Source organism: Pleuronectes platessa, chromosome 1 (assembly GCF_947347685.1).
Source record: "Pleuronectes platessa chromosome 1, fPlePla1.1, whole genome shotgun sequence".
Taxonomy (NCBI): Eukaryota; Metazoa; Chordata; class Actinopteri; order Pleuronectiformes; family Pleuronectidae; genus Pleuronectes; species Pleuronectes platessa.
In genome coordinates, this window is record NC_070626.1 from 15,669,928 (window position 1) to 15,685,628 (window position 15,701).

Here is a 15,701-nt window from a genome sequence, read left to right on the forward strand (position 1 = left end):
AACATTTTTCGAAGGGAATAATTCATGGATCCTGATATAAAAAAAAATCTTTGAACAGACCTTTGTCCCTTTAAAACCCCTGATTTCTCAAACACCATTCCATCAATGACTGTGACAAACAGTCTCATGACCTCAGTGAAACGTCTGGATGAGACTGAAATGATGTGATCATCACAAGACACAACACAGTTGACCTCATTAGGTGTCAATGCTTTAAAGTCTTACAATCAACAGTGGTGGTTGTCATCAAAAATTGACAATCACACCAATGTGAATGAGGTCAGAACTTGCAAACGCTGGTTTACTGACAACCACTGACAGTGAAAACACATGGAGACTGAAGAGAGGAAGAAGTTCCACAGTTTAGAATCTACTTTGAGAAGCTGTAAGAGGGTAAAACTTTGTAAACAATTTGAAGCATTTCAGTTTAAAGAGTTGACTTTAAAATGTCTGCTATAGAACCTTTTCTACAGATAAAGCTAAAGTCCGATGTGAAGTTTTATTTTTCCCTGAAAATGTGTCCGGTTTCCCCCTCTGAATCTGTCAAACTTCATCTCTGCAGCGAGTACACTGTCGGCTCTAGTTTCCATCCCACATCGAGCATCACCGGCAGACTGAGCACGCTCTCAGCCGTCGTCAACACTTATAGAAATGTATTTTATGGAGGATTTTCTTTAGAGTAGTCGTGGGTGTTAGAGAACCTAATCTTATTTCAGTCACTGGAAAATAGGTGTAGCTTTAGAACACAATGACACGCCGTCCTCAGCAGATGAATGGAAACGTTGGCATATAGAGGAAAGAGAAAACAAGAGCCGTTATTTTGCTACTAGAAAGGCGGCTGCATAAAAGTGTTAAAAATAGTGTGAAAATCCTTTTTCTTCCCTTTACCCCGTCTCTGCAGTGTACAAATTAACCGTTAAATACTGTTTCTGTTGGTTTCAGACTGTTGCCTGTTCTCCTGAGACGGGAACAAAAACAGATCGATAAAGCGTTTAGAAAAAGCTGAAGGTGAAAGGGACCTACGGAGCAAACAAGAGAGTTTAACAATAGTTTTCTAAAGTCAAGGGCAGCGGTCTGCACAGGGAGGGACGGTCACTAATTGCTGTGGCCCACAGAGTATTGATCCAGTGGCTTTTATGGTAATCTAGATGAACACAAGAATGGATGGCTCGGTTCAAATGTCCACCTGTGTAAATGGTGAGAGCATTGCTTTGCTTCTGTCAGGATGGAGTGACTGAATGAAAGAGATAATGAGTGGACGGATGAATGAGCAGCTGGAAATGTTCTGAATCACTGAGCACATCTCGGATTTTATTTCAACCTCGCTAATACTGTGAAAAAAAACAGCTTTTCAGTTTAATTATGAGGGTACAGACATCTTAAGAGCAGGATAAGTGAATTGATGATTTTAACATGAATCTATTCTGCATTGTTTACTTTGTAAAATAACCTTTTCTTATTGGCAATGAACATAAACGCAGATGGTGATGTGTCTGTGAAAGGCTCATATCAGCTCAAACATTGGTTTTCACTTTTAGGTCGGGGATGAAATGTGTAAACCAGCTCAACCCTGTGTGTACTAATCTATTATTGAATTGAAGCTATTGAAACTTCTGATAACATCCGCCAACCAGGTTATGTTGTCACCCTTGTCTAATAGTTTGTATGTTTGATTGTAAGGAAGATTACAGAAAAACCAGTGGACGGATTACAGTGAAACCCGGTGATAGGATGAACTATGGGTCAGGGAAGAAGCGCTTTCCTTTTGGTGTGGATCCTGAAATCTTTTTCACTTTCTCTAACAGTGTAAGATGGGACTCAATTCTTTTTTTGACATTATCTTTCTTTTTAGCAGAGAATAATTCAAGAATCTCGATGACAAATCTGGTGCAGATTGATTGAATCATAAGGGCCTGTTGGGCCTTGATGGCGGTTCGTGCCCTTCTGCGCGCCATTCTAGTTGATGCTCCATTTATAATCGTCAAGAATAAGGTGTATCTAGCTGCTCTACTCTGTGACTACCGTCAGCTGACTCTGTGTGTGTGTGTTACGGTCTTGTGTGAGTCAATGCTAATGTGTGTCTCCCGGTTTCTTCCAGAAGGAATCGGACTCCAGTGACTCATCTAGTCGAAGCAAACTTTACAGCTCTGACGATAAGACTCATGGTGTGGAGACCCTGCCACCAGGTAGGAAACTTCACTTCTCATCTTGCACCACCACCACACCACACCTAAACATGACATGGATAATATAGCTTTACTAATAAAAAGCATTTGAGTTTATTAGTCAAATACATAGTCAGGATATTTGATCCGGATCTCCGGGTTCAGTGTGTCATTGTTTGTGCTTGTGATTGCACTGAAGGGAAAGACAAACACTCCCCCGCTGTATGCACAGACATGGTGCACCACAGTCACATATCCAGAGGGTTTCCCACATCATATTCCCACCACCAAAACCATTTCCTCTTTCAAATGAGGTAACATGACATAGCTTTGGTTTGATTATCAGGAGAGCATGAACATCCTCCACTTCACCATGTTCCAAAAACGACCAGACTGTACAGCCATCAGTGTGACACGAATGTCACATCCACTCATGTATCCGGATAATTCTTGGATCCACTTTAATCCTCCCGCAAACCCAACTATGTGTCTCCACCCTGACTTTGACAAACATTGTTTTAGAGTCCAGCAGGGCAGAGAAGTAAGAGCAGAAAGAGCTAATCTGAGCAGAAGATTTTTTTATTCAGCGCTCGTCCCTGCTCAACTCACAGCAGCCGCTGCCCCTCCCTCACAAGCCCAGGGCCTGAGAAAGCTGAACACACACTCTCTTATCTGATCCAGCGGTAGAAATGGAATCCACTTTGAATGTTGAATTAGAGACATTTCAACCTCAGGGTGACTTTTTACTTAATAATGGCAGCATATCGCATCGTCACCCACAACAACACACACACACAAACTTGCATAGAAGAACGGGGAAAAAGGTGAAAAAGAAAGAGAACATGTAGAGGAGGCAGAGCCTGGGATTAAAATATGGAGGATTAAGTGGTGAAAGAATAACTCTTCCATTGATTAAGATTGTCTGATGGATTTAAAGCCCCGAAAAAGAAAAAAAAACTGCAAATGGATTTTGTATTTAGGGTTTGCAACGAATATGTATTATTTTTATTGATTAATTGATCTTCCGTTCATTTTTAGATTGATCAATAATAGTTTAATAAATCTTCTACCTGGATTCCAAAGTCGATTCACTACAATTTGTAAGTTGCCAAGTCACCCCGTATGTTATTTTATTCACATTCCATGTTTAGACCTCACAATATTATAGAGAAACACAACAAATGACTCCACAATGAACAAGCAGCTGGTGACTGGAGGGAAAAAAACTGCCTTTAATAGGAGGAAACCTTTAACAGAATCAGAGTCAGTGTGGACGGCTGTCTGTCCCTCGACCAGTCATGGTTAGAGGAGAACAATGGTGGAGAGAGGAGAGGTGGGTGGATGTTCGGGAGAAAGAAGAGAGGGAGGTGGGGGGGGGGGGGGGGGGCAACAGAAGAGGGAAAGAGAAGAGAGGCAGACCAGCATCATCATGTTCATGATGCAGCATATCTGAGAAGCTGGATGCAAGAAATTAAACAGTAAAACTGTGTAACAATTATAGATATAATGTGTAACAATTCTAATTCAATTTTCTAAAATTGATCAGACCTATGTTATATATTTAGTTTTCTTGTGTACTTGCATTCTCCAAAATGTTTACAACAATGTTCTAACTTAGAGAAATTCACAAGTTTCTTCAAGGTAACAAGACTCGTGATAAATCACGATTATTGATTGTCATTTGCTGTGTAATGTGAATAAAAGTCTTACACATTACCTTTAACGTGAAGATAACACAGAAAATGTCTTAACAAACTAAAGCAACCTGTCACAAACAGCTCAGTGACGAAGGGTAACTCTGAGGGTCCGAAGCAGCAAACTGCCAGTGGGGTCCCGACGGGAGTATATAAAGTCGTCCGAGACAGAGAGAGTATTGGGAAAATGTCAACAAGACTAGTAACACCATTGAGAAAGTGAACAGTTGGTCTACTCTGAGTGGTTCAGTGTTCAGAGCGGTCAGGAGCAGCAGAGAGAGAGTGACACGCAGAGTGAGAAGTCAAAAAAAGTCATTTCGCCACATTAATTAGTTGCTGCCACTAAACATAGATATCAGCAAGGACATCAAACATTGTGACACATGCAGCAGAGACTTGGAGGCACTGTCATACAGTCACAGGCCAATCAGCGCAAACTTCAGCTCATTAGCATGCCAGGCACATTCACATGCCGTCAGGGTAGACACACACACACACACACACACACACACACACACACACACACACACACACACACACACACACACAGAGAGATAACCTCGCTGAATCTACTTTATTTTCATAAGGCTCTGTTTCTGTCTCTCTCTCTTAAACACTCATCCATACTGGCGGTGGTCTAGTGGCAGAAACTTGGACTATGGGCAGAGAAGGTCTCTGGTTCGTCTCTGGTTCGACTCCACGGAGAGACAACAAAAGACGAACCTGGATTGATCTGTCCAAAAATCCAAGAGTCTCCCTACCCTGTCTAGTGCCCCTGAGCAAGGCACCTTACTCCCCCAACATCTGCTCCCCAAGCGCCGTACGCGGCTGCTCACATGAGTGTGCCTTTGCATGACTGTGCATGTGTTTGGGACGAATAAATGCATCTTATCTTACTGGTAGTGCAATCTCACACAACCATATGCCTAACACAATACATTAGCATAGCAGCTGCACCCGGCTTATTAGGTGTATTATTATTCGTTTGTGCCCGTGTCTCAGTAGCCAATGACAATCTGTGAAATTAAACATGACAACTTTCTCTGTTTAGTGGGCAACGGTCCTGGTAATCTGCTCAGACAGACGCGCCATGCTCCGCCTGTCTTTCTCTCTAAACTCACATTTTAGTCTGAGGCAAATTAGTAAATGATCAAATGTAGTCATTTTGTTCTTCTCCCCAGTTCACTGCAGTCCATGCTAAATGTTCTTGTAGCTTTGCTCAAATAGCCTCGCCTCATCTCTTTCTGCATATTTTCTGCATATGAGCAGCATGCATTTCATGTCAGCTTTTCCTCAGTGACATGTTGCCACCTTGTCAAGCAGCAAGGTTTTCCTTCCCGTCAATCGTGAGGGATCCTTGCATCATCCAAGCTGCTGCCTACATTTCACCTTCCCACTCATGTGTAATCCCATTCATTCCTGAGACACATTTTCTGCCTTTTGTAAAGGTTTAAACAGCATCTTTTATTTTGTGGATATGCTGTGTTTATTCAGCATTTTACCAGAGCTGCATTGAGAATATAGTCTTTTTTTGTCAAAGCTAACACATTAAGAAGATACAGGAAAGCTATTTCCCCAATCACGTTATAATTTATATTTAACAAAATGTGCTTAAAACATTTAGAAACTAGAATGGCACCCAGTGCATCCGCCTAGGTCGCTTGTGAAACAACATTTAAATTAACTCGATCTGGATTTTTATTGCTCTCTCTTATCTAATCAAATTTTATCTCTTCAAACCAGTGAAAATGCTGAAAAACGCCCTTCACACAATTTTAAAGAAAGTGAAAAAAATCTTGGATCCACCCCTTGATCCGGTTCCTCTCGAAAATGTAATGGGTTCTTCCCTGACTCTTACCACCTCCTTCCCCCAAATTATGTGTAATCCTGCTAACAAGCACACCATCTCACAAACCACGGATGAAAACTTAACCTCCATAGTGTTATGGAAGTTTTCTTCATCAAGGAGACCAGAGGGTGAAACAACATACAAACGCTAACAGAGTAACATGAGCAAGTGTCACCCCCAAGTCTGAAGATGTCTCACACAGCCTCCTCATATATCTCCCTCTACTTGCATCACCCATTCCAACAGCATCTATAAATTGCTAGAATACTGTCACGCTCTTTGTTACATGTACGTGTTCGCATACTATTTGATAGTCAACCCTAAAGTATGCATAACTAAATAACAATGTTTTCTTATGTCATGCCACTAGTGAAATACAGAAAAGAGTGGAAGTTGGTGCCTCTATGTCTTGGCGCACCTGAGTTAGATATGAAAGACCCTAAACTTACTGTTGGTTGGTCCTTTATCTATAACCGGACCTTTAGTCCTCCTTAAAGAAACAATGGCGTATCTGTGGAAAGTAGACATGCACTATTCTCCTGTACAGATATAACATACAATATACATTCTATACCTAATATATACTGGCATATACAGTAATGTGTGAGGATGGTCAAACATTCCTCAACACATAGGTAACAAGTAACCTTCACTTGAGGGTAGTTGGTCAACATGTGATTTTGATCATCTTACACATCTAATCATCTAACAGGGTACTGTTTGCTTTCGGTTCGGCGCACGTACACTGGACTTTATTTACAGTTTTGGAATATCTGCAATTGAATGCTTTTCCATCTTATCCCACCCCCTTAGTTCGACAGGTAATTTTCTGACCACAAACAAGGCAACACCCAAGCAAGTGCTTCCAGCTTCTGGATGGATGTGGTTTGACTGTTGCTTCATATGTTTGCGTGTGTGTGTCTAGGGAAAGTGCGCTGGCAGGATTATGACCAGGACCTATACGTTGGTGCCACGGTCGTCCGATCGGGTCAGGATCCATACGCCAGGAACAAGTTCAACCAGGTGGAGAGCGACAAACTCCGCATGGACAGAGCAGTTCCCGATACAAGACACGACCAGTATGTATCTTCTGTTGATCAGAATACCTGCTTCACTAATACACATACATTACACACACAAACTACAACACTGCCACTATAAGTCTTTTGTGTGCACATGGTTGTCCTCTATTATCTGTCAATTTGATTTAATTGGCACCAGACTGGAAACTCCCTGTATTGTGCTCTATCAGATGGAACCAGGAAGTAGCAGCATCCACACTGCGCTGTATGCTCCGTTCATAAAGCAAACCTCTGCTTAATGGCTGATTGTTCTGCTTGTTAAATGGATGAGGAGACAAAAACACATCCTGAAACAGCACCATGTCATGATGTTTTACTAGGCTTGATTCTCAAGGTGAACCAAATGATCTTGATGCCCCCTGAACAATTACGCTGCATATTGGTTTAACACAATGAAAAAAGAAAGATTCTGCCTATTCTAATCTTTGCTGTCTTCTCAATCCGTGTAAAATTGAAGGTCAAATATTTCAAATATGAGTCCCATAAGATGCTCTTACCGATTTTCCTGTCAGTTGGCTGCATTTTCCCTTACCCTGAGGATCTGTTCTAGACCTGTATGTTTTGAATGGGCTGTTTGTTGGGCCTGTTGCAGCTTACTTAGAAAAACTGTAAAAATAGCCGGTAGTAATTGAACCGTGGCCAGTAAAGAGGACTCAGTCCACAGAACCCTGAGGCCAACGCTACTGCACAATGAGCTGTTGAGTCCCTGCAGCCACTGCTACAGAGCACTGGTCAGTTGTTTATTCAGTTTTTGTTAATATTGAACGTATTGCCTGTGCACTTCCTTGGGCTCTTAACGATACACATGCCGAACTGATACGTTTTTTTGTGTAATCCTGCTAAAGCTGATGAAAACATTGCCTTCTATTGAGACGTAATAAAGAAGAAATACCTACCACACTCTGAGCAAATATTTTGATATTAAGACCAACGACTTAACAACGGGCAGACAAGACTTAACCTCTACATTTTATTTTATTTTATAGGTACATGTTAATATTTCAACCTGTATGATTTCTGTAGGATTTATTGACTTTTCAAATTTTGAGTCTTGTTTATTCTGAGCAATGGAACGCCAATGTCATTTTATCCGTGAGTCACAGTGTGTATGTGTGTGTGTGTGTGTGGGGGGGGGGGTCAGTCCTGTGATGCAGTGACTATTTCACTGGTTTCAAGTGAGAGAACATGTGGTGCCAACCAGGCTGTTCCAGAACCCAGTGTGCAAACCTTTTCTCCAAGAGGGATTTTAATATGTTATTTGCGAGGAACATGTCAGCATTTTGATCAAGTGTGTGTGTGTGGGGGGGGGGGGGGGGGCGTTCTGAGGAACAGCTGCAATACAGTGGGCCATAGTCCATCACATTACATTTCATTTAGCTGAAGCTTTTCTCCAAAGCGACCTACAATAAGTGCATTCAAGGGTACAAACCCAGAACAACAAGAATCAAGAAAGTACAATTTCTTCAAAAATAGAGCAAAACTACTAAGTGCTATAATTAAGTGCGATTTAAGTGCTACTGCCAATTTAAAATGGATGGCGGGCCGCAGATGGCCCGTGGGCCGTAGTTTGGACAACCCTGGTCTAGATCTATGGTCTAGATACATACTGTGTGATTCAAAGACTATTTTTATAAAGGCACTCGTCTGGCCTCACTGATATATTGACCTAACGCCAATAGATTTAGCCATTAGCCCACTAAAAGAGCAGAGATGTGTCTCCCATTGATCTGCGAGTGATGTGTCATTTGCACAGCAGCAGAGATTGTGAAAGTTATTCTAGAAAGCCAGGCGGAGCTTGCAGACTTACTCTAATTCCAGGCTGACAATCCAATATATATAAAGTATATAAACAATATCGATGGATTGTTGCCCTGCGGTCACCAAAACCACTATCATTCGTGTGGGTGGGTGTGTGTGTGTGTCTGACAAACTTTTAATGAGCTGTTTGAGGGATAAGACTTGGTTTCAGGGCTAGAAGCAGGTCTAATGTTAGAGTTAGGATTAGGGTAAGGCATTTAGTTTTGATGGTTGGGGTCAGGGCCTAGGGAATGCATTATGCCATTGAGTGGCCTCACTAAGATAGATGTAGAAATTTGCCTCTTTAGGGCCTTTTCCAGAATATACACTGCCCTTGTCAAGAACAGTAGTCTACAATGGGTCCTAATGAGCCCAAACTTTATCTTCTTTCTTCTGGTTTCTGCATAGTTAAAGAAAGGGATAAGATGTATATTGGGGTCAGGTTAGGATTAGTCATGAATTAGTCGTGGTATAGGTTAGAGATGAGGCTTTGGTTAGTTTGTCCACAATGAGTGAAAGTCATTGCAAAGTCCTAGAACAAGGACAGCTGGGTAAACTTGTATGTATGCGTGTGTTTCTGTGCGTGCGTGTGCATGCCTCGGTGTGTGCTGAATTCTTTTTAGTGCATTCCTGTCTTTAGGATGTGTTTAGTGAGTGATTCCAGCGTGCCCATTCATTCAGCTGTGCACCTATGTGTGGAGGAGTGTTTTTACATTTATACTTTGTCATAAAATATTGTTGCGTCTCTTTGTTCCTAACTCGTACGATTTCCTTGTTGCGTGCAGCTGCAGACATAAACAATGGAAGTCAGACCTACCAGCCTCCAGCGTGGTCATCACCTTCCACAATGAGGCTCGCTCTGCTCTGCTGCGGACTGTGGTCAGGTAGGTGAATGGTGTGTGTGCTATCCACTCCAAAAAGAAATACTTCTCTCTTGGCTGAGATTCTATCTTCTTAAATTTTGTCTTCCTATAAATAACCTTGTCTTTCTTTAGTGTCTTGAAGAAAAGTCCTCCTCACTTGGTCAAAGAGATCATTCTGGTTGACGACTACAGCGATAATCGTAAGTATTACACAGAAAAACACGTATAACAAAAACACTCAGTTGATATCATGTAAGTGCAAATGCAACATGAATCTCATCTGTTTGCCACGATCTGTCTGTTTCAGCGGAGGACGGAGCGTTGCTGGGGAAGATTGAGAAAGTGCGTGTGTTGAGGAATGACCGCAGAGAAGGTGAATAGAAAAGGAGAAGAAGATAATTTTATATTTTTATAACATAAACATCCCAGTGCTGCTTCCTGACACGTGTGATGGTTTGTAATAAAGATTTTCTTGTGACTGATGTTTCTCTCAGGACTGATGCGTTCGAGGGTTCGTGGTGCAGACGCTGCCACAGCTCCAGTGCTCACCTTCTTAGATTCTCACTGTGAATGTAATGACCACTGGCTGGAGCCGCTACTGGAGAGAGTGGCTGAGGTACACGCACGCACACACACACACACGTTTGTAGCAATCTGTCTTAGTGAGGACACTCATTCGCATAATGCATTTCCTAGCCCCTTACACTAACCATCCAAACCAAATTGCTTAACCCTTAACCTAACTTAAACCTAATTCTAACCCTAACCCTAAAACCAAGTCTTAAACCCCAAACAGTCCATTAAAGGGGGGATATCTGTACAAGAACACGAACACATGTATTTTGGCATCTTTTAAAAGTAACTGTGAAGTGAAAATTCTTGTTGAATCGTTTATATTTTTAAAAACATCTCTATTAGGCTGCTTTAAGACATGCACTACATTCTCCTGAAATAATATGATGGGGCTAAATGTGAGAGCCCAAATTTTGAAGTCAGTTGCTGCGGATATTCTCCAGAGTTTCTCCTGCCAGCTCCCAAGTAAAAATCATGGGGGTGAGCTCATGTGAGAGGACAGCAGGAAAATGTCTGGAGAATTTACAGCACTCAGGTGAGCTGGTTGATGACGCTCCTAACACATGATGGAAGCGAAACTGAAAAAAAAGGAGGCACACACGTAGAAGACGCGCAAAAAGATGCAGACTCTGAAAGACAACAAAAGCTTTTGATGATAAGAGCCGACACTGATGTGCTGTAAACAAAAACATGATATCTGCAGCACATTTTATGACATTTCCTGCTGTCAACGTGAGAACATCTCATGCTGTGTTCTTCATATATGAAAACAGAGTCTGGAAAATGCCTGAACACAGTTGTGTGGACATTTTCCAGAGTTCATGTCTGAGATTGGCTGATCAATATCGATTAGTTGAATCCAAAACCGTTTTTGTTTTATGGTCCAATCCCTCGGCCAACGTGCACACTTTGGAAAAGGAATTGCTCTGTAACCCGTCTAATTGCTTTAAGTGGATGTGATGTCATGTTCTGCCTGAATTTTGTCCCATTAGCATGCCAACGCCAGTCACAAAACAATGTCCCAGAAAAGCCGCTAAGACAACACTTATTTATATCTGTTGAGGAATTGTGTTTTCCTTCCTTTCACATAGAGGTCAGAGGTCAGGGAGGATGTCATTCAGTGTGTGTGTGACATCGCTTCAGTCACACAGGAATGACACTTTCAAAATAAAAACACATTTTCACGTTTTCTGACTTGAACCGTTTGGAAAGAAGTCTTTCTCATACTAAGACTAATGACTCTGTTTGTTGGTGAGGCGATTTTATTTGATCAGTCAGAACAATGTTTATTCAATTTTAAAAAGTAATTTTCCATTCCGTCTTTCGAAACCAAAGCAAGCTGTAAAAGTGAAGCTCCGGAAACCAGGCTCCCTTATAGATCAACAGTCTGGTGACATTTAGAGCGAAGCCTTGAAGTCCTGACTTGAGAAGGAGCTTCTTGATTCAATGTTATCTTAATTTGAGTGTCGGCACCATGGGTAAAATGAGGGTTGTTCTTTAAATATTTATCTGGTATGAATATAAATAGTGTAATACTCTTTTTGATCTGTCTAAATGTGTCATTTTGTTATTATTGCAAAGTTAATTAATCCCTGAAGCCAAATCTAAAACACTTAGCTTTCAGATTAATTAAAGCCACTTTTTTTTGCTGTAGTTCTAATCACAGAAACGAAAGAAACATGAAATCTGTTTGTCAAGTCCAAACGTTTCAGCCAAAAAACAGATCAGTCAGTATGTGGGGTCCTAATGTTATCACTCAGACCACTTGAGCGATCCTCTCTCTGTACCAGTGTGAGATGCAGCTTTCAGCTTCAGGAATTAAAGGGCTGCTTTATTTTCAGTTCTAGTTTATAAATGATGATAAACTAAATATAGAGCACGGACTAAGCATATGAATCACTGACGTTGAGGGAAATATTTACTTCTGCTCTAAAATTCTACAAGACAGGGTAAAGTGCTTGGAGTCGTCTTTAGCTTTGCATGTTTTGGTCCTTCTTGCTTGACAAGACTTGTTGTAAATATTTATGAAAAAGCTGGATCTCTTCTTACTCTGTTAGTTTCTTTGGACTCGTAAAGTTTTTAAGCAGGTTTTTATGACTCCAAACCAACAACAGCCAGTTTCTGGAGGCATTTTGTTTTCTGTCAGTTCATCAGTCCCATTCTTGTAAACATGATATCTTAAGTGGTTGAAGGTCAAAGGTGAAAGTCACTGTGTGCTCATAAATCCCTTATTTCCCTCTTGAATCCGTTATCTTGTGATCACCTTGAGAGAATCCATATAAAGTTGGTCTAAACACTCACTTATACTCACAGATTAACTGATTACAGTTGGTGGCTCAATGGTCATGGGTAAATCATATTTCTGGCCTCTTGAACATGATTTCTCAAGTCTGCTTTTAGGGAATTTCTTCAAATTTTGACCGGATGTCACTTGGACTCAGAGCTTCAATGATGAGATTTCAGTTTCCAAAGGTCATGGTGACCTGTTATCAATCTGTAATTGTTATTATATAGACTTAAACTGTACTGGTTGACAGAGCCACACACCTGCAGGGCATTCATTGTAGTATTTTCTTTCTGTTCTCAGGATAAGACAAGAGTAGTTTCTCCGATTATTGATGTCATCAACATGGACAACTTCCAGTATGTAGGAGCCTCGGCCGATCTGAAAGGAGGTAAAGTATCCAAGTATTAGGTACATGCATGCACGCACGCACGCACAATAGCCGCACTTATAACTGCCGATTTGGCATTTATTGTTCTATTTCATAAACGGTTTTCACTTGAGGCTGTGAGTATAAGAGGAGTCAGGGTAGCTGGTTCCAACTAAAAAGCTAAACAAAAATGAAGACACTGCTCAGCACAAGATAGCAGACTGACACTGTGAGGGCTGGTGAACAAAGTGGATCAACTTGAGTCAACGTCCACTTTATTGTCAATTCTGGCATATGTACAGGGATTGAGATTCTGTTTCTCTCTGAACATATACGTAGACATAGTAGCACACTCAACACACAGTATACTTGCCTATTAGGCGCTCAAGTTACAAATAATTACACAACATAGTGTATAGTACATAATACAAATTATATGATATGGGACTTAAATTCATCATGTCGCCATTAAGACAAATAAAAGGGTATCATAGAAAGCTGAATATGTGCATAGGCAAACCTTTTCTAGCAAGTTCACCACATCCACTTAAACAGTGACGTTATATAAGTGTTGTGTTCACAGCTGGTTTCCTCGGCCCCCCGGTGGCCAAAGACATCCAGAAATGCACGTTAAAGTTTCCAAATAACAAATGGCATCCGTTTCAAACTAGGTTTTGAATCAGACATCTGTTGAACCTTTAGGTACAATTTCATGGTCTGAAAATAAAAACATATGAATGGTCTACGCTGCCATAATTGTATACTGTTCTGGGGAAATTGGTACAGAGTTTAAAATCCAGCAGAAGGGGACGATGTTTTGTTTGTAATCTATAACAGACATTAATATCTGGAGTTATCAGTGTGCCTCCATCATTCTACATACATACAGTGGATGTGTATGTATATTTTTTCACCTTTACCATTCCTAATGTATGTTTAAGTCTACTGAGTATGGATTATACTACACATTTATTCTTTGTTAAACATGTTTAATATAATATTAATACTGACTATGCATACTGACATAAAAAAAACTTATAGTAAAAATCTTGTACTATTATAGAACTAGTATAAAGAGTGTAACAGGAAAACTTTCACATACTTTGTTAGTTTTGGTTGTTGAACGCTCTCTGGTGACACATGAACACGTACAGACATGTGAAATCAGGCATTGTGACTTAATCCCAACTAATGGTCATAATGGTTCTGTCGGTCATTTGTGTGTGTGTGTGTGTGTGCGTGTGCGTGCATAGGTTTTGACTGGAATTTGGTGTTTAAATGGGACTACATGACTCTGGAGCAGAGACGAGCCAGACAAGGCAACCCCATCGCGCCAATAAAGTAAGACACACACACACACACACACACACACACACACACACACACACACACACACACAGATTTAACAGTTGCCATCATCAGCTAATCCCCCTCCTCTTCCTCACTCCTTCCACCTGCCCTCTTTCTCCCTCTGCCCCTTCAGGACTCCAATGATAGCTGGAGGTCTATTTGTCATGGATAAGGACAGATTTGATCTGCTCGGAAAGTACGACATGATGATGGATGTGTGGGGCGGAGAAAACCTGGGTGAGTCAAAGGAGAGCAGAAGAAATGATGACACAGTAATGGACGTCTGAGGAGTAGAAATTGTTGGTGATTGAAGGTTAAAAAATATCAAATAGCGAGAAGAAAGAATAAAGTCTAGCTCTTGTCAGCTTTCACCATCAATACACTCGGCTGCTGTTATCCCCTGGCCTTCAGCTTCTAAAGGTGAAAGACGTGAGCAGCTTTTCCAGATGCTTCTAATGCTCAGTTTGATATTATTTGAAGTGTCAAATAGTTTCTTCTTTAGGTCTTATACAGGCACATAACTGAAACTTATTTCCATCACAAGTGCGGTTCTTTTGTGGCTTGAAAACCACAGATTCCTGTTCACTTATGAAATCCCATCTATCACATGAGATTTGATATACCAGGGACGTGTCTTCTGCTGTGATCATTACATAAGAATATCTGGGTGTCCGGGCCAAGAATATATCATAAACTCCTCAGGAATGAAGGTCAGCTATGTGTAAAAGCATTTTCCAGAGTTCAGTCTTGGAGAGTGACAGTGTAAATGTGATAATCACTGGAGTTGGTGTTGAGTGGAAATTGCCATTGTGTATACAATGGAGCTCATTTGCAAACAGTACAATGATATAATAACAGCTGTGTGTCCCTGCTGCCTCAGTCTGAATGCAGTTGGGATATTGTTAAGAATAAAGCTGACAGGATGATTCATGCTTCTCTGGCAGCTCCGGCGTCATTAACCAGGACTCAGATCCTGGTTCAATTTTTGTGTTCGTTTAGTCAACACTTTCATTTCATTCAAATGTAGACAATGAGTGACCTTCCTTATCAATGCACTGAAGGGAGGTTCAGAAAAAGCGGTTTTCATACCTCTTATCATAATTAACTGTAATAATTGAATGGAAATAGTTTGTTTCGAATGAGTTTATGAAAGGAAAGTGTTTCTGACTTTTGCTTTTCTTGTGTGTGTGTGTGTGTGTGTGTGTGTGTGTTTGTGTTTGTCTCTGTGTGTGTGTTTGTCTCTGTGTGTATTTGTCTCTGTGTGTGTTTCAGAGATCTCATTTCGTGTGTGGCAGTGCGGTGGCAGTCTGGAGATCATCCCCTGCAGTCGAGTCGGCCACGTCTTCAGAAAGCAACATCCGTACACTTTCCCAGGGGGCAGCGGGACAGTGTTTGCAAGGTGACACTCCTACACAAATATGCCAAGCCTGTAAAATCCGCATTAACCTCTAAGACTCCACCCATCATTTACTTATTTACATTTCCCATCCACACATATCACATTCCTACTCAAGCCCGACCGTATGTGCTGATATAAAACCTTTTACTTTACAAAATTAACAATGCGAATACAGACTCTTGTAGTGGATTGTCATTGTTTGGGAACAAAAATACCAAAATGATTACTCAGTTCACCCGAAATAGACCCAAAAAATGCCAAACCCCCGCATTCTT

General features: G+C 41.0%; 1 protein-coding gene across 2 annotated transcripts in view; it reads left to right on the top strand.

Moving 5' to 3' along the window:
* The window catches only part of galnt2 (UDP-N-acetyl-alpha-D-galactosamine:polypeptide N-acetylgalactosaminyltransferase 2), a 47,961-nt gene that overhangs the window by 24,386 nt on the left and 7,874 nt on the right, over window positions 1-15,701 (top strand). The window contains exons 2-11 of one of the 2 annotated variants that reach the window (XM_053444502.1): window positions 2,102-2,186; window positions 6,634-6,787; window positions 9,373-9,471; window positions 9,583-9,650; window positions 9,758-9,823; window positions 9,945-10,066; window positions 12,611-12,698; window positions 13,931-14,018; window positions 14,161-14,264; window positions 15,300-15,426. In XM_053444502.1, the coding sequence (XP_053300477.1) occupies window positions 2,102-2,186; window positions 6,634-6,787; window positions 9,373-9,471; window positions 9,583-9,650; window positions 9,758-9,823; window positions 9,945-10,066; window positions 12,611-12,698; window positions 13,931-14,018; window positions 14,161-14,264; window positions 15,300-15,426 (1,001 nt within the window). Of the gene's footprint in view, window positions 1-2,098; window positions 2,187-6,633; window positions 6,788-9,372; window positions 9,472-9,582; window positions 9,651-9,757; window positions 9,824-9,944; window positions 10,067-12,610; window positions 12,699-13,930; window positions 14,019-14,160; window positions 14,265-15,299; window positions 15,427-15,701 lie in introns of both variants that reach the window. The other variant, XM_053444509.1, reaches the window with a different exon arrangement.